At 32.5% G+C, this 22,264-nt stretch overlaps 5 protein-coding genes across 8 annotated transcripts; 4 read left to right on the top strand and 1 right to left on the bottom strand.

Moving 5' to 3' along the window:
• Window positions 1–2,189: 2,189 nt before the first annotated feature.
• Window positions 2,190–3,659, bottom strand: LOC105781895 (uncharacterized). Its single transcript, XM_012606422.2, has one exon. It carries the CDS (start codon window positions 3,657–3,659, stop codon window positions 2,190–2,192), a length of 1,470 nt encoding a protein of 489 aa, XP_012461876.1.
• Window positions 3,660–5,449: 1,790 nt separating this feature from the next.
• Window positions 5,450–7,843, top strand: LOC105783556 (cyclin-dependent kinase E-1). 2 transcript variants are annotated; one of them, XM_012609093.2, is made up of 3 exons: window positions 5,450–5,618; window positions 5,688–5,850; window positions 6,239–7,843. In XM_012609093.2, the coding sequence occupies exon 3, from the start codon at window positions 6,267–6,269 to the stop codon at window positions 7,704–7,706; it is 1,440 nt and encodes a 479-aa protein (XP_012464547.1). In that variant the 5' UTR covers window positions 5,450–5,618; window positions 5,688–5,850; window positions 6,239–6,266; the 3' UTR covers window positions 7,707–7,843. The 2 variants fall into 2 exon arrangements, with proteins under 2 accessions (XP_012464547.1, XP_012464548.1); XM_012609094.2 differs by having other exon boundaries at window positions 5,454–5,618; window positions 5,759–5,850.
• Window positions 7,844–9,327: 1,484 nt separating this feature from the next.
• LOC105783749 (protein IQ-DOMAIN 12) lies at window positions 9,328–12,317 on the top strand. Of its 3 annotated transcripts, none has more exons than XM_012609383.2 (6): window positions 9,328–9,532; window positions 10,546–10,642; window positions 10,791–11,084; window positions 11,186–11,401; window positions 11,563–11,694; window positions 11,800–12,317. In XM_012609383.2, the coding sequence occupies exons 2-6, from the start codon at window positions 10,568–10,570 to the stop codon at window positions 12,238–12,240; spliced, it is 1,158 nt and encodes a 385-aa protein (XP_012464837.1). In that variant the 5' UTR covers window positions 9,328–9,532; window positions 10,546–10,567; the 3' UTR covers window positions 12,241–12,317. The 3 variants fall into 3 exon arrangements, with proteins under 3 accessions (XP_012464837.1, XP_052483185.1, XP_052483184.1); XM_052627225.1 differs by lacking the exon at window positions 9,328–9,532 and adding an exon at window positions 9,559–9,638; XM_052627224.1 differs by lacking the exon at window positions 9,328–9,532 and adding an exon at window positions 9,664–10,403.
• A 1,003-nt stretch (window positions 12,318–13,320) lies between these two features.
• Window positions 13,321–16,972, top strand: LOC105783939 (uncharacterized RNA-binding protein C1827.05c). Its single transcript, XM_012609652.2, has 9 exons — window positions 13,321–13,483; window positions 13,576–13,687; window positions 14,200–14,255; window positions 14,566–14,613; window positions 14,697–14,794; window positions 15,394–15,463; window positions 15,558–15,668; window positions 16,569–16,630; window positions 16,724–16,972. The coding sequence occupies exons 1-8, from the start codon at window positions 13,385–13,387 to the stop codon at window positions 16,617–16,619; spliced, it is 645 nt and encodes a 214-aa protein (XP_012465106.1). The 5' UTR covers window positions 13,321–13,384; the 3' UTR covers window positions 16,620–16,630; window positions 16,724–16,972.
• Window positions 16,973–18,477: 1,505 nt separating this feature from the next.
• Window positions 18,478–20,284, top strand: LOC105781936 (trihelix transcription factor PTL). The gene is made up of 2 exons (XM_012606456.2): window positions 18,478–18,946; window positions 19,377–20,284. Exons 1-2 carry the CDS (start codon window positions 18,531–18,533, stop codon window positions 20,083–20,085), a joined length of 1,125 nt encoding a protein of 374 aa, XP_012461910.1. The 5' UTR covers window positions 18,478–18,530; the 3' UTR covers window positions 20,086–20,284.
• The last annotated feature ends 1,980 nt before the right edge of the window (window positions 20,285–22,264 follow it).

Raw genomic sequence — 22,264 nt, forward strand, 5'->3', positions numbered from 1 at the left:
AATAAATTTCTACTAAAAAATAAACTTGTAGATAGTTGTGAGCGGATCGAACCACAAAACTGGTGATAATCTTATATATCTTTTATAAAGAAAACAAGTAAAATAAAAAAATTAGAGGGTTTTAAAATTAAAAATTAAAATTAAAACCATGTAAAAGGAGATCCAAAATAAAATATAAGAAATTCAATATAATGGGAATCTAGTCAAAGACAAAATCTTAGTTATAATTCATTGGTTTGATCATCGATGTAAAGATAAATTTTTTATTCTATAATAAATTGATTATAGTTGTCAACGAATGCCTAACAAACAATCTTTTCTTACATTCTCGATAACCAAGATAAACACTGCCGATTACTTCCCTTTATAGGTAAATAGTCCTATAACCAATGCCTAGGATTTAATTTATTAATAGCATTAAGAATAAAATAGACCCATTTCTAGTCAATAAACACACAAATAGGGTTTATTTGAACTAGATCACCTTTGGTGTGGTAAGGAGAAAGCCTTCAGATTCATGGTTTTGGAAAGGAGTATACTCAAAGGACGAGAGATTGTTTGCTAGGTGTAGATTCGCAAATCTGGAAGGGAAACGTAACTCATATGGGTGCGATCATGAGCAATGGTTGGAGAATCATTAGATTAAATAAAAACTTCAACATTGGATTCCTTATTTGTGACCTTATGGGAAATAATGGTAAATCGTGGGATGAAAAGTAGATTAGGGAAGTCTTGGGAGATAGCATGGCCTTGTGTAGTAATAGAACGGACATTTGGGGGTGTCAGAACTCAAAGTGGATAGTGGCTAGGAGATTTCTTGGAGCTTTTCACTATCAATTAGAAATGGAAGAAGAGTTGGCATCTTCCCGAGGTGAGGTGCAACGATAGCTATGGATGTCTTTCTTTTTCATTGTACATTAGGGTTTTCTTTCATGTGCATGCATGCTCTTTCGGCTATGGGTCCCTTTCTCATTGTTATGATATTTACATGTTATCTTAAATCAAACTTTATAAGCTTGGTCGAAGCTTTTTCTCCTTGGTATTATTACCAGAGGGCAATCCCATTTTTCAAGACAAATCCAGAGACGAAAGTAATACTTAATTATAAGACCTTCATTATTTCTTTTTATAATTTTTTTCTAAATAAGCAATCAAGGGATGGCACTCATTGATTTTAGCAAATGGGTTTTATAATATTCTTGAATCATCATTCTTTGAAGAAAAATGAAATAGAAAATGATGGCAAAAGATGATTGATTGATCCATGTTCATGGCAGCATGAGAATTTAGGACAGGTCGTTTTTCATCATTTCCTTTCTATTTGAGTGTTTTTCAATTCCAAAATAGAGATCAATTAATCATTTCATTTCGTTATTAATAAATCCAGTTTCGTTTTTAATATTTTTGGGTATTAGGCGAAATAATAAATTTAAAAAATAATATATTTTTAATAAAATTTTAAAAAAGTCATTCAATCAAACAAAAATCATAAAAATGGATTCTACAAGCATTCTAAGATGCAAAATCATTAATGATAACATCAACATCAATATTTTTCAAAAAATCATTCTCGATTGATAAAATTATCAGACCATTCAACCGTTCTCGATTGATAAAAAATGGGCCCATTTTGTTTATTTATTTATTTATTTTTTTCCCGCTTGCAATGAAGCGTGATCAAAAAATTTAAAAGTTGAAGAAAAAATTCTTTTTTGAACCTCTTCCTTGGGCCCTAGGCGACTGTACTCCCAAACTACCCTAGGGACAGGCATGAGTAAATCATTGTTCTCGAGAATAAGATAAACCTTGAGACTAATGGAGAGGAATTGCAATAGAGCAAGTGTAGATCTTGTTAAATTCATTATCGTTCTATAATTGATATATTCTATTTCATCATTTGTTTTGTTTTGTTACGTATGTATAATTTTGAAAACTATTATTATTTTCATGGATGTCCGAAGGATCCATTTTCGTCCTACCCCACCCCATTCTACTTTTATGTTACTTATTTTTAATATTTTCGATTTTTTAAAGTGATTTAAATATAATTTTTTTAAAAAAATATTTAAACAAAATATTTCCCCTTTAACCTATCCAAAAATATTATTTTATAAATTTGTACTCTTTATAAAATATATACATTCTAAATTAATTTGATTCAAAATTGAAAGATACAAAGCTACAAGAAGTTACCACCACTGATGAACAAGGACTCCATTTTTTCTGAGAGAAGTAAACAGCTCTAAGCAATGGCGGTAATGCTTTTTATATTTTGTACTCCTTTGACCAGGGCAACATCTCTGCCACCTATTGTAATGGCATTCAAGAAAAATCTCATCGATCAGGCAGATTGCTCCCGTTTCAAACAACTTTGGAATCAAGTCGAATTCAGTTCCTTCAACATCCATCTTTATCACCACGAAATCTCTCTTTGTAAAAGTGCTCTTCAACCATTCTGCAAAATCAAACCCTTGAATCTCATTCACCTCACTGTTAAATTCACCTCTACTTGATTTCACAGGTTGAATTCTGCCCATCCCTCTGCCTTTATTCTTAGTCTTATTCACTTTTTCTTGTGCAGGGCCGTCGTTAATCTCAAAAGACAATGTCTCATTCCTGACCCAAGCTGCATATGGTAACAACGTAACCGCCTTCTTCTTCGATGCATATTGTTTATGAAAAGCTTTGTCAGCCTCAATAGCATAGACATGAAAGCTTTTACCCTGTTTGGGATATTGTTTCATGAACCAACTTCCAATACTAGAACCGTAATTCCTAGCCCCAACATCAATATAAACATACCTATTCTTGAAACTTATATCAACCATGGATGAAAAGTACTTTACGTTCTTGATATTCCTTTTCAAGGTAATCCATGGCTTCAAGGGCTCTTCCTCAATCAATGGCTCCGCCTTCTGGACTAGTTCTTGCTTATGAGCTTGAAAGGAGCAGTTCTTAGAATCATCACCAGGTATCTTTCTATACCCATGATTCGCTTTTTTCAATACAATTTCTCTAATATATGGCATTGATGGATTGAAGCCATCAATGTCAAGCACTTTAATCAATTTGCAAGAATGGAACAAATCAAGAAAAGAATTCAGACTATATGTATCATTCGCCTTGACGTGGAACACTGCAAACCCTTGAGGTTTTAAGGCCCGAACGATTTCTGATGCAAAATCAAAGGGTCGAGCTGACATTTCGATACGGGCACCACCAGAGAATATGAAGTCAAATGTATTATCATCGAATGGTATTCGATCATCCTCCCCTCTAATAACCAAAGGTTTAGCCGCTTTCCTGAAAATCCCAATGGAGTCCTCCACTCCAATCTTCTTCAAAGCGAAAACTTCATGTCCATTAGGAGCCTCAACGCAGAGAGACTTGGAATGAGGCGAGAGATAACCCTTGGAAATCATATCTTGGAAAATTGAAGAATAGAAATGGATAGCCTTATCCCATTCTCTGCTAGCATAGAGCTGGTTGTGAGGATTAGATTGGGGAGCGACATTGTTTTTGAAGAAGCAAAAGTTGTAGAGATTACAGGACTCACCGATGGTGGTGACAACGTAGGCAAATCTGATCACCGTCACCAATATACCAAATAAAAGAACATATGCCACAATATTCCTCAAAAGGCTCAACTTTTGTTCCATGGCTAAAGACAGTTTTTTTTTTTTTTTAAACAACTACAGCGATGGTCATAAATAGTGCATTATGGAACAAAAAAATAACAAAAATTTGCTATTACTTTTTTTTTCCTGTTTCTAATTATTTAGTTCCTAAAATTTAATTTAGGAAAAGTAATAAAATGGAAAAATACTATTATTCAATTTTAAATAATATATTTTAGGCATTATTTTATTTTTAAAATTTTAATTAATGCATACTCATTAGAATATATTTAAAAGTAAAATAATTTTATAAATTAAAAAATTAAAAGTTTTAGGAACAAAGAGATTTTAATAATCTCTTACTTTGGATTTTTTTTTAAGAAAAATTGAAAGCAAATCTACAATGGCATGGAAAGTAAGAGATTAGGGTTATTAAGATTAAATACTTTAAATATTCAGTATTTGTTTTTCTTTCTTAAAGAATTGTAGAGAATATTCACTTTAAAATTTTGGATATTCATTTTTCGAAATTTGTTGAGTGCTTTTCATCAAAAAAAAATTCTAAAAATGGAAAGAACAACAAATATTAAATACCCAAATTACTTAATCTTTATAACCCCAATCTCTTACTTTCAATCTTATGTAAATTTGCTTCTATTTCTTTGCATTGGTTGCCACCGGAAATAGGATGAGTTAAGCTTAATACAGATGGAGCAATATCACCCAATAGCAATAATGCTTCGGCTGGAGGGGTTCTTAAGGATTTGGAAGCAAGATGGTTGTGTGGTTTCTCAATGATGGTTGCCAAGGACATGGTTTTCCAAGTTTGAAGCATGTGCTATATTAGAAGGTTTGTGTATAGCATGGGATAGGGGTCATCAGCAATTAGAGATTGAACGTGATAATTATTTGCTTGTTGAGTGTTTATAGGTAGGATGCATTGTCAATAGTAGACAGCTTCAATAGAGATTGAAAGATACAAGTTCATCACACTTCGAGAAGTCAAAATACCGTTGCTGATTGAATGGCCAAATATGAGTCAAATAGTCCATTGAATTTGATTTTATTTGAAGAACCCCTTTCATTAGTTTAACAGGCTTTGTTGTCGGATAATACTCTCTTTGCATGAATTTGATTGATTTTGATGTACTCGCTTATTGATGTTATTTTCTACCAAAAAAACAATTTGATTTTATTTGAAGAACCCCCTTCATCAGTTAGGGAGAGCAATTTTTAATTTTAATAAAAAAAATTAACTCATTCAGTTTTTTTGTTTCAGTTTAGTCGGTTGGGGTAGGATAATCGATTTTAACCATTTTAGTCAGTTAATTTAGTTGATTAGTGGTTTTTGAATCTTGGAATTGAACCGATTGAAAAAATCGATTTATTTTATATTATTTTTAAATTAATTAAAATATATTTATAATTTATAATATATATAATAGATAAATAACTATGTAAGCCTACTCAATAGCAATCGATCAAACTGATCGAATCAAAGTTGGTTCGATTTGATCGATTTTTTCAACTAAAGTCGATTGATCGATTTTTTCATGTTGAAGTTGATTAAAAAAAACTCCGATTAGACAGACCGATTAAACTGATTACTCTCTAAGTATGGATGAAACCCGGATACTCCAATCCAAAACTTAAATCATCATTGCCAATGTGCCAAGTGCCAAGTGCCAACCAATGGGTCACATTATTAGCCTAAAATCTTGAAATAAATGCAGGACTAAATTTTAAATATAAAAAGAGAACAGGGACTTTGAGAACATTTTACCCTTTGATTTTTGAGGAAATAAAATTTCCCTTTTTTTTTTTTCCAAACAGAATTTCCTAATTAAAACCCCCCACTTTCCCTGCTCTTCCAGGTGACCGCCATTCAGGCAAGAATCAGGGTCATGCAAAACATTGATTCAAATTCTCTTTTAATTTCAGCGTTATTTTGAATTTATTTTTGAAGTAATTTGAGGAACCCTAGTTTACCCAACTTGAAAGGTAATAACGCGACGGTTTTATTTCAATAATCTGATTCCCTTTTTTGCTAATTTCTGTAATTTTGTTCAGATATTTTCATGCAAGAAGGTCAAATTTCTTTTCCTACGAAACTTAAATGAAAAGTTCAAGCTTGTGAACAGTTGATTTCCAGTAAGGAGATTTTGGATTGAATTCGTGGCGAGTGAAACTCGTGGGACGACGCCGTTGTTGTTCTTGGTCAACAAATTTTGTGGTATTTTTCTCAGATTTCTTATCTGTTTGTTGAATAATTGTGGAAAAAAAAAATCGGATTTCTTCTAGGTTTTGTGAAGATATTTTCGGTGTTTGTTGTGCTTAGGTAAAATGCAATAGGAAATTTCAAATTGATGAAATTATAGAAGCTAACTATGATTTGAGTTGTAATAGTTGATCAAGTTTCTTAACCATGATTGAACTTATTTAGCTTTGTTTGATGTTAAAAGAATCTGATTGCCCTTTTACTAAGAGATCCCTATTTATATGGTTAATGGTAAAAGTCAATTATTTAGCTATTTGATGAGTTCTTCAATTAGTACATTTACGAGTTGCAATAACACGGTAATGGCGTTATGAGCTTATCGTCTTTTTCCTTCCGTACTTAGGTGCCGAATGTTGTAAAGCACAGAAACCATGGGAGATGGCAATAACACCTCAGGCAGAGGCATTGGAGCCAATAATACTTCATCCAGCAACAGTGAGAAGCCGGAGTGGTTGCAACAATACAATCTGCTCGGCAAAATTGGTGAAGGTACTTATGGTCTCGTGTTTCTTGCAAGAATCAAGTCAGCGACAAATCGTGGAAAATGCATTGCTATAAAGAAGTTCAAACAGTCTAAGGATGGGGATGGTGTCTCCCCTACTGCTATCCGAGAAATCATGTTGCTTCGGGAGATTTCTCATGAGAATGTTGTGAAGCTTGTTAATGTGCACATTAATCATGCGGATATGTCGTTGTACTTGGCTTTCGATTATGCTGAATATGACCTCTATGAAATCATTAAGCACCATAGGGACAAAGTTAATCATACCATGAACCAATACACTGTTAAGTCATTGCTTTGGCAGCTGCTTAATGGATTGAACTATCTTCATAGCAACTGGATCATACATCGAGATCTAAAGCCGTCAAATATATTGGTTATGGGTGATGGTGATGAACATGGGGTTGTCAAAATTGCTGATTTTGGACTTGCTAGGATTTATCAAGCTCCATTAAAGCCATTATTTGAAAATGGTGTGGTTGTAACTATTTGGTACCGTGCACCTGAATTGCTTCTTGGTGCCAAGCACTATACCAGTGCAGTTGATATGTGGGCTGTTGGGTGTATTTTTGCCGAGCTTTTGACTTTGAAGCCACTTTTTCAAGGTGCGGAAGCTAAATCTACACCAAATCCTTTTCAACTCGACCAGCTGGACAAGATATTTAAGATCTTAGGCCATCCCACCTTGGAAAAGTGGCCTACACTTGCAAGTCTTCCACATTGGCAATCGGATGTACAACACATTCAAACACACAAGTACGAAAATGCTGGACTTCATAGTGTTGTTCATCTTTCTCCGAAGAGTCCTGCATTTGACTTGTTATCTAAGATGCTTGAATATGATCCTCGTAAGCGTATAACAGCTGCACAGGCCTTAGAGCATGAGTACTTCAAAATGGAGCCCTTACCAGGTCGCAATGCACTGGTACCGAGCCAACCAGGAGAGAAAATAATCAATTATCCTACTCGTCCGGTGGACCAGAACACTGATTTCGAAGGGACAGCTAGCATTCAGCAACCCCCGCAATCCGTGTCATCTGGGAATGTAGCTGGAGGCATGGGTGCTCACCTAGGGAGAAATGGATCCGTTAATCGGCCCATGCCACCTCCTATGCAAAGAATGCCACAAGGCATTATGGCTTATAATTTCCCATCTCAGGCTGGAGTGAGTGGTGGAATAAACCCAGGAGGCATGCCAATGCAACGAAACCTCGCAACCCAAGCTCATCAACAACAACAGTTGAGAAGGAAAGATCCGGGAATGGGCATGACCGGATACCCACCGCAGCAAAAATCGAGACGCATGTAAGAAAATTTTTAACTTCTGATATGTTAATTATCTGGAATGTAATTGAGTTCGGCGTTGTATTCTTTGGATTTCAGTATATTATTAAACTTGGGAGATCTATAATCTATTAATGTGAGCTCTCTGCATATTCAATCTTCCCCTAGGTTCGAAATGTCTTGCTGGTTTTACTTGATGAACATTTTCCATGCTGCAGCTATTTATGAATTTAGTTAAAAATAACTATCTGTAATAATGTCTAGAATGAATGATATGCCTATATTTTTATTTAGTTATTTATTTTTAAATATTACTAAGGATGAAACGGTGTTTTCCTCCTGCTTGTAATTTTTTCTTTTTAACAATTTTATTATAGATTTTGATAATATATGAATTTTTTGATATAATATCTAAAATTATCCATAGCTCCCTCTCTAATCTATACCAATCGAGGTAAGACTAAATTGGCGCTTGTAAATTTTTTTTGAACTATATTGATTCTGGAATGTGGAATAAACGAAGGTTTAATTTAGATGGTTGATGAGATTGGTTTTGATAAAAGTTGAAAACAATGGTCGTGGTAAAATTAGTAATTGTAGTGATAAAATCAGATATTATAGGGTAACAGTATCATGAAGGCTACTTTTAGAAGTCAACATTTATTTTATCATCTTTATTAAAAAAGGGTAAATTAGTCTTCGTACATTAGATCAAAAAGTAAATTAATTCTTTTGTTAACCATATCGCTTTTAATAGTACAAATGGATGAAATTTTTAATAAAACGGATCAATTTGCTCTTTATAGGAATAAATTTACTCATTTTAGTAGAGAGAGTAAAATGCAATTGGACTTTTAATAGAAGGCCTCTATAATACTTTTACTACTTTTACCAAAATTATAGCATTGAATTCAATCGAATATCGGTAAGATAAGCGTAATCAAAAGTTACGATAATGTTCATTAATTACTATGCTAAATAGTATTTAGTAATTAAAATAATAAATTTATTTTAAGTAGCATATTATGAATTAAAATAATAATTATGAATTATTAAAATTATGTTAAAAATAATAAAATTATATTTGTATTAATGATATTCAATTTTTATTTATTTTAATTTATGAAATATATTAAAAGATAATATAATATAAATTAATAAAAATGTGGAGGGATAAAGGGAAACTCACCTCACTTCTAGTGATCCAAATTGAGTGTTCTAAAAATATCATGGAATTTAAAGTACGGTTGTTTTAATCGGACTGAATTATTAAGATTTTAATGACGGATTTTAGTTTGAAAAGAAATATTAAAACAGTTAAATTGATCTTTTTATAAAATTTTTAAATATTTATTTAATTAAAATAGACGAACCGATTACTTAACCGATTCGACCGGAAAACTTGGTGCGAAAGTAAAACGGAGAGTTGGAAAGGATGAAATAGCCCATGGGGTCATGTTTATCATTATCATAATAAAGGCAAAAAAAGAGGTAAGGGGCCAATGTGCTGAATTTCAATGAAGAAAGTAACACCATGTGAGCTGAGGACCTGTCTGTAAATTCCTTTTAAAATAAGAAAAGCAAACATTTGAAGACATGGGGCTGTTATGATAGCGACAGATGGGGGATTAGAAACCAACACTCAGTCGCTTGTGCTCTTTTAAAGATCATGACTCACTCTTCATCAAAGTGCCTGCATTTGCCACATCATTGTAAATGATTTCAATGTGGTTCAAGCATACACCATTGACCAACTTAGATTTATCTTCAATATATATATGTTTGATTGTTGTCCTTGTGGTTTTTATTCATCCATATGTCATTGTTATGATACAAAGGATTTGAAGCCAGGTCTGTTTTTTGCTTCTTTAATCTTCATATTTTTCTTTTTCTTTTTTCTCTGGTTTTTCAGGTTCTTTAAACATATGATTTTTTATGCAGTTTATAGCTTGTACTGGTAACTTTCGAGCTGCTTTCCTGTTTTTATGAACTTACCATGTTTCACAAAATAGCTAGCTGGTATTGTTGATGTAAACGGGTTCGGGGTGAAATCATGTCAAAGCGCAGAGTTTGCGCATGGTCAGACTCGACTCAATGATATATGCCATACAAAGTGTTTTAAGAGTTTGTGCATGGTTAGACTCAGAATTAATCACCTATAATGTATATAGGGCTCTCGGTTGAGTCGAGATAATATAAATTACTCTGGGTTGGATTTGGATGTGAGGATGGTTATAGGTTACTTGCAAGATGTTGTAGATTTCATTCATAGGCAAGATGTTTATTTTTCATTGATGGTTATAGGTTACTTGCAAGATGTTGTAGATTTCATTCATAGGCAAGATGTTTATTTTTCATTGGATTATTATTATTTATACAATATTAGGGTAGGGGATGGGTAACATAATTTGAATCCGTGTGAAATAGTTGTCTAGGAGTTTTAGCCATTTCTTCTTTACAATATGTTGTAGATATTATTTATAAATATCGAGCAGGTTTAAAAAATTACTAGTATAATGGTAAATTTGCATTTTAGTCCTAAAAATCTAGTTTTTTAAAGTAATTTTCTAGTTTTGCCCTTGATAAATATGTAAACTTTTTGTGTATATTAATTGATGTGTACACAAGTCAGGTCTTGGTCGAGGTTTTGTCTTTCAACAGATTCACAAAATATGGAACTATGGTTGTTCATGGTTAGACTCGGCTCAATCACTTATGGCACGTAAGGCTCTTGGTAGAGTCGAGACACTACCAACAATTCTGGGTTGGATTTGGATGTGTAGATTTCATTCATAGATATATCTAACTTTTCCCAGTTTCTTCAAATTTCCTATATTGTTAAAATCTTGTTTCTTTTTAATTAGAATGCTTCAATGAATTCTGTCAATGGGAAAGAAAAGGAGCTGGTTTAGTTGGGTGAAAAAGATTTTTGCTTCTAATGCACAACCAAAAACACAGAAGGTTCATTTTCAGTACTTGTTACTTTTCAACTTTTGCTTCTTCTTCTTTTTTTTTTCTTTTTTCTTTTTGAATAATTAATAGCTTTTTGATTCATCTTTTTGGTTCTTTTTTCCTTTTTGTTTGTAATAATTTCGGTTTTACTTTTCAGAAATCAAGGAGGTGGAGATGGATTTTCGGAAAACTAAAGCTCAAGCAATGCCGCCCTGCATTACCGGCGATACCCCAGCAGAAATCGTTATGTCAAGCAACCGAGGATCAAAGAAAGCATGCTTTGAATCTTGCCATTGCGACAGCTGCTGCAGCTGAAGTTGCGGTTGCTGCAGCACGAGCGGCAGCCGAGGTCGTTCGTCTGGCTAATGCCTCTAACCATTTCAGTAATTTCACAACAAAGGATAGGAACCGAGCTGCTATTAAGATCCAAACCGCTTTCCGGGCACATCTGGTGAGCTTACCTTTGAATATATAACTCGAGGATATCAAGCATCATTACTTTAGATGTTCTTCAATTTGGACTGGTATGGTACTCATGTTGCTGTTGAACAGGCAAGGAAAGCCCTACGGGCACTAAAGGGACTGGTGTTACTCCAAGCTATTATCCGTGGCCAAGTCACGAGACGTCGAGCAATGAAAAATATGAAATGCTTGCAATCTGGTACGGAGATGTACCCGGGGATCAAGGAGAAAGTAATTTGTCAAGACACCAGGAGAAATCAGAGCCTCGTACATAAAGATCAGTTGCAAGTCAAGGACATTATTGAAGTATGTTTCGTAATTCAAGTCGAACTATTTTTTTAACTGTTCTTTTTACTCTTCATTACATAGACAATATGATCTTTCAAATATATGCAAATAACTCGGAACCCGACACATAAATCGGGAATTTAGCTTTTACTATCCTCGTAACATTTTGTCATGGCCAGCACGAATACTATAGCCGAAGGAACTGGAATGATAGTGTGTTCTCTAAAGAAGACGCTGAAGCCGTATGGTTAAGAAGGCAAGAGGCAATGGCCAAACGAGAGCGTATGAAGAAATACTCGTATTCTCATCGGGTAATTTTTCATATCATATCGATGTTTGCTACTTGATTTTATTCTGCTGTTGAGAAAATACCATATACTTTGCAGATCGTTTATTTATCCTTTCATTTCCTATAGGAGAGAGTGAATTCGTATATGCTCGATGAATCCGTGCACGTCAAAGAAACCGGAAGGAACAGCTTCTTGGAAGCAGAAGCAAATAGTGAGGGAACTAGAAGGGAAAGAATGATGATTTTAAAACACAATGTAGCTTCGAATTCGAGCACATGGGAAGTACACGGTCTGCAGGGATTGAATTCGCCGTATTTGTTTCCAAGGAGATCGTTTTGTCGTGTGCAGAACCAGAATCCCGCTGGGAATGACAGTTCCGTCCCAAGCTCTACGGTTTTTCCTACCTATATGGCTGCAACTGAATCAGCAAAAGCAAAGGTAAGGTCAATGAGCACACCGAGGCAACGGCTCGGATTATCCGATACATGCTTCGATCATAACATGCCATACAAGGGTGGACTTTCTCTTTGGTCTACATATAATGGTGAAACATTCAAGTATCAATGAGAAGAAGAAGTCTCCCTATGAACAAACTTTCTTTTTGCCTGTATATGCAAGAAATAGAATATAGCTTCATATTACAAGGAAGACCCTTTTGAGTGTTGTGTGTGATGAGTGATACATATTGTTTTTTTTTTTTTTGTGTGTGTGTCTGTAAAACAGAGTTTGGAAAGATTTTTGTGCCAATTTGACATTGTATTATTTGAAAGATAAATATTTTAAAATTAAAGTATAGGGACTAAATTTTAAATTTTAAAAGAGTTTAAGGACCTTGGTTATTAAATAAAAATAATACGACTTATTTTGTATAAAAACAAAAGTAGTTTTTATAATAAATTTTCAATTAAATTGGTATCCGATTAGTCTACTTATGAACTTTAATTCAATGTGTAATATTATATATGAATTTTAATTTTGTGTAGTTTTATACTTAAAATATTAATCTAATTCAATTTTCACTAACTACTAACCTAATTATCGATATAACACCATCTTAAGTATACATATTGCAATACAAGTAAATATATATCTAATATAAAATAAATTGATGTAATTATTCTTTTAAATGTGTAGAATTGAAACAAAATTAAATTTTATGTATACATTTAAATCGAATCAAAATTTCATATGTATACTACCTCAAATCAAAGTTTATGTATCAAATTACGCATCGAATCAAAGCTCATGTGTAGTTTTGAGATTTATCCCAAGTATTATTATAGATTTTAGGGTTAATATGCCATTTGGTACTTGCATTTGACTTTAATGTTTAATTTGGTACTTGAATTTAACTTTAATGTTAAATTTAATACCCGATCAAATGACATCATGTGACACAAGAAATTTTTACAAAAGCCAAACTCAATTATGACACAAACAAAACTCAAGAACCGAATTGAATGTTAAAATTAAACTTAAATACTAAATTGAAAATTAAATATAAAACCGAACTTGGGTATTAAATAATATATTTATCAGCTTAATTTCCTTTAGGTCAAATTTGGGTTGAAATTAAGGCCCAATAATTAGTCTCAGCCCATATAAAGCTTAGCCCTCAGTTATATATTGACATATTTTTCTCTTGAAGGTTTAAGCAGCCACCGTTTCCGTCAAATACGGCCGCCGAAGAAAACACACACTCAAACAAACAATGGGGGTGAAGGCGAGGAAAGCGTCGAAGAAAGCAATAAAGAAGGCTTCTTCTCAATTCCCTAACTCTGATTCCAAGACTGCTTCAGCCGATTTCCTGGTATCTTCTTCTTTTTTTGTTTGAATTTAATTTTTTTTTCTGTTTTTGGTTTTTTTAACCCTAAATTGGTTTTGAATGCAATGAATATGAAGCCGTTGGAAGGTGGTCCGCGTGAAATTCCAGAAACCAAACCCCTTCAAAACAGTGCTACTGTCTTGTATGTTGGTCGAATCCCACATGGGTTTTATGAGAAAGAGATGGAAGGTAAAAAGAATTTTTGTATAAAAGGAGGTGATATTTGTTCTTTGAAATAGGGGTATAAATGAAATATTGATGCTCTTAAGCTATTCGTCCGACTCGATAAAAACTTAAACTTGATTTGGTAATTATCAAGCCCAGCTCGAGTAGCTCAAGCTATTGTCAAGCTGAATTTGAGCTTAGTAATACTTATCGAACGTCCACAGCCTTATTGAGTTTTCGTTTTTAATATATATTTTAAATATTTTTATATTATTAAAGCATGTTATTGCCCTTAATATATATTATTACCTGAAGTTTAATTATCGAGCTCGAGCTTGAATACTTACAATATTAATTAAGCTCGAGTATGAAAATTGATAATCGAACTCATGTAACTCAAGTATAACCCTAGCTTAAAAAATAGATGTGTTTGATCGAGCTCGAGCTTGCTAGTATTCAAGTTTGACTCGGTTGGATTACAACCATACTTTGAAGTTCTTCCTAACTGACGGTTTTTTTTCTTTTTCCTTTTGCAGCTTATTTTCAGCAGTTTGGTGCCATTAAGAGATTAAGGATTGCAAGAAATAAAAAGGTTTTAAGCAGTTGCATTAGTTTTGCTATTATGTGCATTTGTTTATATTTCTGTTTTTGCTAGCATATTTTATTTATGAACTATAGAGGATGGTTTCTTTTATTTGAATTTCTTTTTGAAAAAAGGTAGTAATATTGGTTTTGTTTTTGAAGAACTAGTATTCTAGTTTTATTTGGTTGAATGTTATATCTGCTGGTTATGGTGTTGCCATTTCATGCCTTTTTTGTTGTTGTTGTTCTCTTGCATTTTGACTAAAATAATTTCCGAGTATTCACTTTCTTCTGCAATTTTTATCATTGGTGCTTAACAGACAGGAAAATCAAAGCACTTTGGCTTCATCGAATTTGAGAATCCACAGGTTGGAGACGGTTTTTGTTTTGTCTAATGAAATAGGGCTATCATGATTCTGGTTTTTCTGATAACAATTCTTGTTGGTTGTAGGTGGCTGAAGTTGTAGCTGATTGTATGCATAATTATCTGTTGTTCGAGCATCTTTTGCAAGTCCATCTTATTCCTCCGGAGCATGTTCATCCAAAATTGTAAGCAATGATTTGTTTTTCATTAAGTTTCTAATTCATGCATGATTTTTCAGGAAATTTCTAGTGGTGTTTTAATGATGCACTTGTTATGTTTTATTACTGTGCGATATACCCAAATTTATAACATGGGAAGACCTTGTGTGCCACTGTACTGACATGAATTTGGGGAAATGATGACCTTTAACCCTTGTTTGTCTTTGCTTGAAATTGGATTGATAGGAAAGATATTTTAAGTGGATAAGGAGTCAGAGTCGTGCATAATTAGCTAATATTTCTGTGAAGAAAAAATTGGGATAAAAGAATTTTTAAGAAAATTCTGAGCATAGATACCCTTGCGAATTTTGAGCATCCTCAAAGGATGATTCTGTGGATTCCTAATGTTATGCATGTATTAGCCGGGTGAACAGTTGCTAATGTCTATATGTTCTTTATTTATATATTTTATCCTAACAAACAAATTAGTGAATAGGAAGGCAACTTATTTGTGAGGACGAGGTGATATGTGAAAGCAACGCAGTAGTTGATTAAAATACTAAGAGAAGATGTAGGCATTTTCCGCTCATTTCTCTGATTGATTACTTATGCTCTTTGATATGTAGATGGAGAGGTTTCAATTATAAATTCAAGCCAGTGGACTATGTGCAAATTGAACGAAAGCGGCATAATAAGGTGCTCAATAGACATAGAGAAGTTATCTGCCATATTTAAGCGTGAATGAGTTGATTCAGAATTTTATTTAATTTGTTCTATTTTTGTTATTCAGGTGAGAACATTAGAAGAGCATAAAAAGTTGGTGGAGAAGATCATAAAACGAGACACGAAGCGTAGAAAGAGGATAGAGGCTGCTGGCATTGATTATGAATGCCCAGAAATTGTAAGAATTCAACCTTCTACTTGCTTTAATTTGTATCTCTGAAAATAGATAAATCATTAGGAGCACATTGGTTGAAGGTGAATGAACATTTAGTATTACAACACTTGTGCATGAAGAATGAACATCGGGGCTTTAATTTGTGCAATAAAAGTTCCATGGTGTCTGTTTAATTCTTAATATGGTGCACCACTTTCATTCTCACTTTAACCATCTGGATTGTTGATCCTCCTTGGATTTGACATGGAAGATATTGATCCTTATAAATGATTTTAAGGATGATTTAGTTATGAACAGAAATTGTACTAGGAGTCGAATATTGATCCTTATTGATCCTTATATATTGATCCTTATAAATATTGAGGCCCTTGTACTAGGAGTCGAATTGTATTTTTCCCCCTCTACTTAGAAAAATAGCAAATTCGTCCCTGTACATTAGATCAAAAGTAAAGTAGTCCTGTTAAAACTTCCATCTAAACCGGTCCTTGTACCTCAGCATGAGGTACACGAGACTAGCCATGTGTAGTTGTTTGGTTACTCCATCAATCATGGATAAAATTTTTAACAAAAAGGATCAATTTACTTTTTGTTCTAATGTATAGGGAATAATTTATCCATTTTTAGTAAAGGAGGGCATAATGCAAGGTCTTCCATAGTACTTTTACCAGAGGAATCCAATATGGAAAGCGATACTATTCATCAAAGATGTTTTTTAGCTGAAGGGGCTTTGTAACCTGGTCCTTCCTCTTTTTCACCTGTGACAACCATCAATATGGGTGTAATTCGACTGGAAATCGTGATACCGTGATACGGTCTTTTTGTTTGTTAAGATATTGCATCTCTTGTCTCTAATTAACAAGATTTTCTGTATATAATCACTTGTGCTGACCAATATTTTTGCAGGTGGGTAGCGGTCAGTCTGCTCCAAAGAAGATAAAGTTCGACGAAGATTAGGCACCATTAAGGTAGTTATGCTCTATCCCCTGCTGCATCCATGACATTGTTTTTAGTGATTTGTGACCATATGGGTTTCTAAATACTAAATTTCCTGCAAACAGATTTACTACCAAATGCTGACTATGAAGGTAATGGCTTCCACAATATAGTCCTCCTGAGATGCTAAAAAATTGCAAGTTTAATGTGTAGTTGAGCTGGTGACAAGCTATATTGCCTTTGGCTCTGCAACAAGTAGGAAGTTTTATATTTATAATGTTGGATCCTGTTAGGACCAGACCCCCTATTGGAATCAAATTTTGTTATATGTAATTTCAATATATAATCAAAATATTCAATCAGTTTGCTACTTATTGCTGATTCAATCAGTTTTTGGTTAAAATGTGTCTTACTTCAATTTAATAAAATAATTTCGAGATTTAAAATTTAAAATTTAAGTAGAAGTCAAAATTGCAGAATAAATAAATATTTGAATTTTATAACTAAATTATCAGCTCATAAATATATATTTTTTTATTTGAAATATTCTTGTTATTATAATTTGAAAAATATTTTGACAAGTACAAAAAATATTAAAGGAAGTGAATTTGTAAATACAAAATCTATAATAATGAAAACGTAGTAAAAACTGCTTTTAAGTAATTCTACATCTCGTTTACTAAAATTTATATTCCATAGTTTTATATAATTTAAGATTATGTAATAATTTATTAACTTAGGTAAATTATAAATAATTTGTAATAAGAAAGCCATGAAACTAGTTTGAATCAAATACAATAATTCAAGTGATTGAACACAATGAAATGAAAAGAGAGGGGGGTCCCCAACTCATAGTTCTAATGTTTGGTCAAAAGACAAATAGGAAGCACTGCAACAGAGTCGTTTCATCAGTTTTGGGGACTGTCTCCATATTTTTCAACATTTCATTGGCTCCCTCATTTCCACGAGAGAGAGAAAAGCTGAAGCGATGCAAGAGTGACGAAAGTTGCGGTAGACTCGGATCCTGTCTCCTCTGAATATGTAAAAGACAAAACTCTTTTCTAACCTACTCAAATATAACTGGGTTATTTCACTCTTTGGGTCTCAACTAACTAATTTTTCTCGCATTGAGACTTGAGCTTGATTCGATCAGTTGGCTAGTTCAAACCCTAAATAATGATTTAACCCAATATAATTTATAAACAACTCAGACACGAGTAAATAAATATACGAAGTGAGTTGTGGAGCAAATACTCCCTAAACATTGAGGTTCTAAATTTAGTTTTTTTTTATCCATTTATTTATGCTATTATTAAGAATTTATTGAGATGATATATTTTATATTATGAAAATATAAAAAAATACATCTTAATTTTCTTTATCTCAACTTTATTATTTCAACTAAAGAGACATTCTATGTTTATATCAATTGTTCTAATAAGTTTGTTACACGTGTATCATAATCTAGTAATACTTGATTTCGATATCTCTTCTATTATAAAGTCTTTAGTTGAGTTGGTAACACTCATAAATCGAATCTCAACTCAAACACGAAAACCAATAGAAAAACCATTTTTTACAAATGTAATTATATTATTACGGAGTATTTTTTCTTTTATATTTTTATAAACCAATAAAAAATTTTCCTATAATACCGCTTGAATAAAAACATCATGCATATCGTTTTAACCAAAGTATTATTTAATATTTATATGTTAACTATGTCTTAACTTAATTAAAAAATATTTTCATCACTAAAATTATCTATAATAATATACGAACTAAAAATACTAATATCAAACCTTTAATTTTATCACGATTTGTATAAATCTAGTTTTATTTACGTAACATCAAATTTCTTATCAATTTAAGACAAATATTTTCACTCTCTCTTACTTCATTTTCTCTTTTCCTTCACTCTAAGGAAACCAAATGGACATGGTTGATCAGAACGGCCTGCCTCATCTCCGGCGTTCTCTACCAATGAGAACCCATTTTCCGGTACCCCATCCTGAACCCACTGAACCATACTTTGCTCACATAAACATGGCTTCACCTTCACCAGTTCCATACCATGAACCCTTCATGGCACCATTGCCAAACCGTTTGGTTAGGTTTAGCCATAATCATTACCCAAGTGCTTCACCCACCACTGGTGTTGCTGCTTCAGCTTCTATTCCTAGTGCAACGACACTGTTTGGAGGTCCCCGATGGGGAAACATCACGAATGGCGGAAACAGTCGATGGCCTAGACAAGAGACTCTCACTTTGCTTGAGATCAGAATCAGACTTGATCCTAAGTTCAAAGAAGCCAATCAAAAAGGTCCATTGTGGGATGAACTCTCTAGGTAAACACATTTTCCTTTAAGAACCCTATTTGTTTATCAAAATAGGGTTCGTTTTAGGGCTCCTAATTCGTTATTTCCCTAGTCATTTTCGAATTGGAATGCAAGTTATATTTCGTATTAATTTTTTATATTATTTAAAAAAATTCCATATTTTTTTTCATAAATATTTTTAAAAAACAATTTTCGATTTTTCAATTTTTCTTAATTAGCCTTAGAATGCATGTTCTAAATAATATTGTTTTAGGGTTAAGATTTGAGTTCGTTTTTAAATTTTTTACACATTATTTATATCATTTAAAGGAAAATAACTATGTTTCAGTACATTCACGTTCTTCTAAATCAATAATAATGTCGATGCAAACTGAGTTAAGACTAAATAGAATTACTTTACTTTGTGTTTGATTTTTGGTTATATTAACTTGATTTATAGAATAATGGCTGAGGAATATGGGTACCAAAGAAGTGGGAAGAAATGTAGAGAAAAATTTGAGAATCTCCACAAATACTACAAGAAAACCAAACAACGTAAAGCTGGGAGACAAGATGGCAAAAACTACAGGTTTTTCCGACAACTTGAACTCCTTTACGGTGAAACAACGGATCAATGTCCGACTGTTCTTTATCAGACATCAAACAACCCAATGAACCAAAGAAACCACCATGAAGAAGAAAAGAAACCAAGTGATCAAAGCCTTGGTGTTTCCAATTCATCTGAATTCGAGACTTCATCGTCCGAAAACAATGCCGACAACGAAGTTTCGGCTTTTACGAAGGTGAAGGACTTTATGGAATCACAAATGAATAAACTGATTGATTCACAAGATGTTTGGATGGAAAGAATGTTGAAAGCCATTGAAGATAAAGACCAAGAGAGATTATCTAAAGAAGAAGAATGGAGGAGACAAGAGACAGCTTTGTTGGATAAAGAACATGAAATTTGGGTTAAGGAAAGAGCTTGGGTTGAAGCTCGTGATTTTGCTTTAATGGAAGTTGTTAAGAATTTTACAAGGAAAAGAGTACTAGAAGTTTCATCATCATCATCTTCAGCTGAAAGGCCTGTGGGATACACTCAACAAGGAATCTCAAGCTTGATACACAGTTTAGGGCAAGCTTGGAACCAAGATTCCAGTAACATATGAAACAAGTTTAGCTCTTTTTCCTTTCTTTTGTCTCTCTAATCTATTGTAGTAATATTGTACCGAAAGAGCTTTAAACTATTGGTTATGGCCGATGGTAGGTTTTTATATCTTGATCTCTGCATGGAATTAGCATTGTGTATGGATGGTTGACTAATTTTTGTATGAAATTAACTGATTAGTAAAAGGATTTCTCTAGCTACTCTAAATTGTTGGTATAATAATGAAGTTAGTCTTAAAATTTTAGTTCTTAATTTAACAAATTTATCTCGTAAATGTGTAAATATTGAGGTTGAATTTGTTAAATTTTTAAAATTAAGTAAAAAAGACAAAATATGTAAATATCGAAGGCTATATTTATTACTATACCAATTCAAAATTATGTATAATTGATGAAATACATTAACGCCTTTAACTGTTCTTAGTTGTTCATTTTTAAATTGACAATGATTAATTGCTCCAATTTTCTTTTAAAATGAGCTAATTTACTCAGTTTCAAATTGAGAATCATCTTTTATCAAAAAATTTTAATTTTATGGACCACTATCTTAAGATTTTTACCTGTGGGGTTTTTATTTTATTTTTTAAATCAGAATTCTACAGTTAGTTTTTCATGAATATAGACTCATTTGTAAATATAACAGTAGTGGCACTGGGAACTATTGTTTAGTCTCATTATACAGTTTTTCTTTCTGCTGATAATTCAAATTGTAGATTTAAATATTTATGTATATCTAATCTATTTTTTTGAATTCGGATAATATTTGAATTAATAGCACAGAATATAATTATCTTGTTTGATAATGGTAATTATTTCATAATTTTAATCTTATTAATATGATATTATTTATTTTATTTTCAATAATTTTGGATAAAATTTTAATAATTGAATTCAGAGTAAGAATAAAATTAATTAGCCACATATAATTCTACCTAATACATGAAAGACCCAATAAGTCCATTTGATGTAAGAGTGAATGACACATTGGGGTTTCTAATCTATGTGCCGCCCACCACATTGAGTCCAGAGAGATTTTGGGGTTTTATTAAAATATTATCTTCCCTCCTCCTGTTCAAGTAGAACTCTTATGATTTTTCCCATATACAAGTGCTATGCAATTGATATATGGATACTATGCCGACATTTAGGAAAATTTACTTAGATACAAAATAAATTATATTTTTCACGAGTACTCATGATAGTGAATTCCGATTTTGGTGCCTCATAGAGAAAGTGAACTTTCCAGTGCCATCCACTTAGCAACTGAAAATTCAAGGATAAAAGAAGATATCATTTAGTAGAAAGCCATAATTTAGTAAGTCTCGTTGATCTAAAAACACAAATGTTGAATTTAATAAAATCTATTGTCATAAATAACATTTTTTTCAATATATCCTTAAGAATTGCATTCTAGTTGTAGTGGGGTATTTTGGTGTAGGATGCGATTTTGAAAATTATAAAATTGTAATTATTGATTTAATGGGGGACGACTTAAAAGAAAATGTGTGTTAGCCGTTGCCTAGATTGCGTACATTATGGGTGTGATGATGGGCTACATTGAACTTTGTGGTTGGCGGAGCTGCTGTGATTGGGGAAACGCGTCCGGGTCATGCGCTAAAGGTTGGTGGCGCAATGGAGATAGGGAATTTCTCCTTCATTTCTTCACTTTATTGTTACGTATTCATCATTTTTTATTTCCACCTCATGCAATCAAATGCAATCTTAATTAATTTTAAATTTCATCCTTACACTTAGCTCATCAATTTTAATTTAAACTTCAAATTTTGATTTAATTACCTTCATTTCAATTAAATTTGGTTTTGTTATAAAAATTAATAATTTAAATTCATTTAACACGAATCTAAATTAGTTTTGAACTTAATATAAAATAAAGTATATTTTAATAAAATTAATAGAACTTAAATTATTAATTTATTCTGAATCATTATTATGTTTGACTTCTAAATCATTAAAATTTTGACATTTTATATTAATTTTCAATTAGGTGTGTTTTTTTCACATTTTCTTGTGTTTGTTTAATGAAAATGATTTAATTAACGGAAAATAATTTATTAGTTTTTTTAAAAAAGCAATTTGTTTTTGAAAATCGTCTTTCCTTTTTGAAAAGAGTAAAACATCACTTGATTTTTAAATAAAAACTAACTTGAATTGAGTTAAATA

Source organism: Gossypium raimondii, chromosome 13, assembly GCF_025698545.1.
Source record: "Gossypium raimondii isolate GPD5lz chromosome 13, ASM2569854v1, whole genome shotgun sequence".
NCBI lineage: Eukaryota > Viridiplantae > Streptophyta > Magnoliopsida > Malvales > Malvaceae > Gossypium > Gossypium raimondii.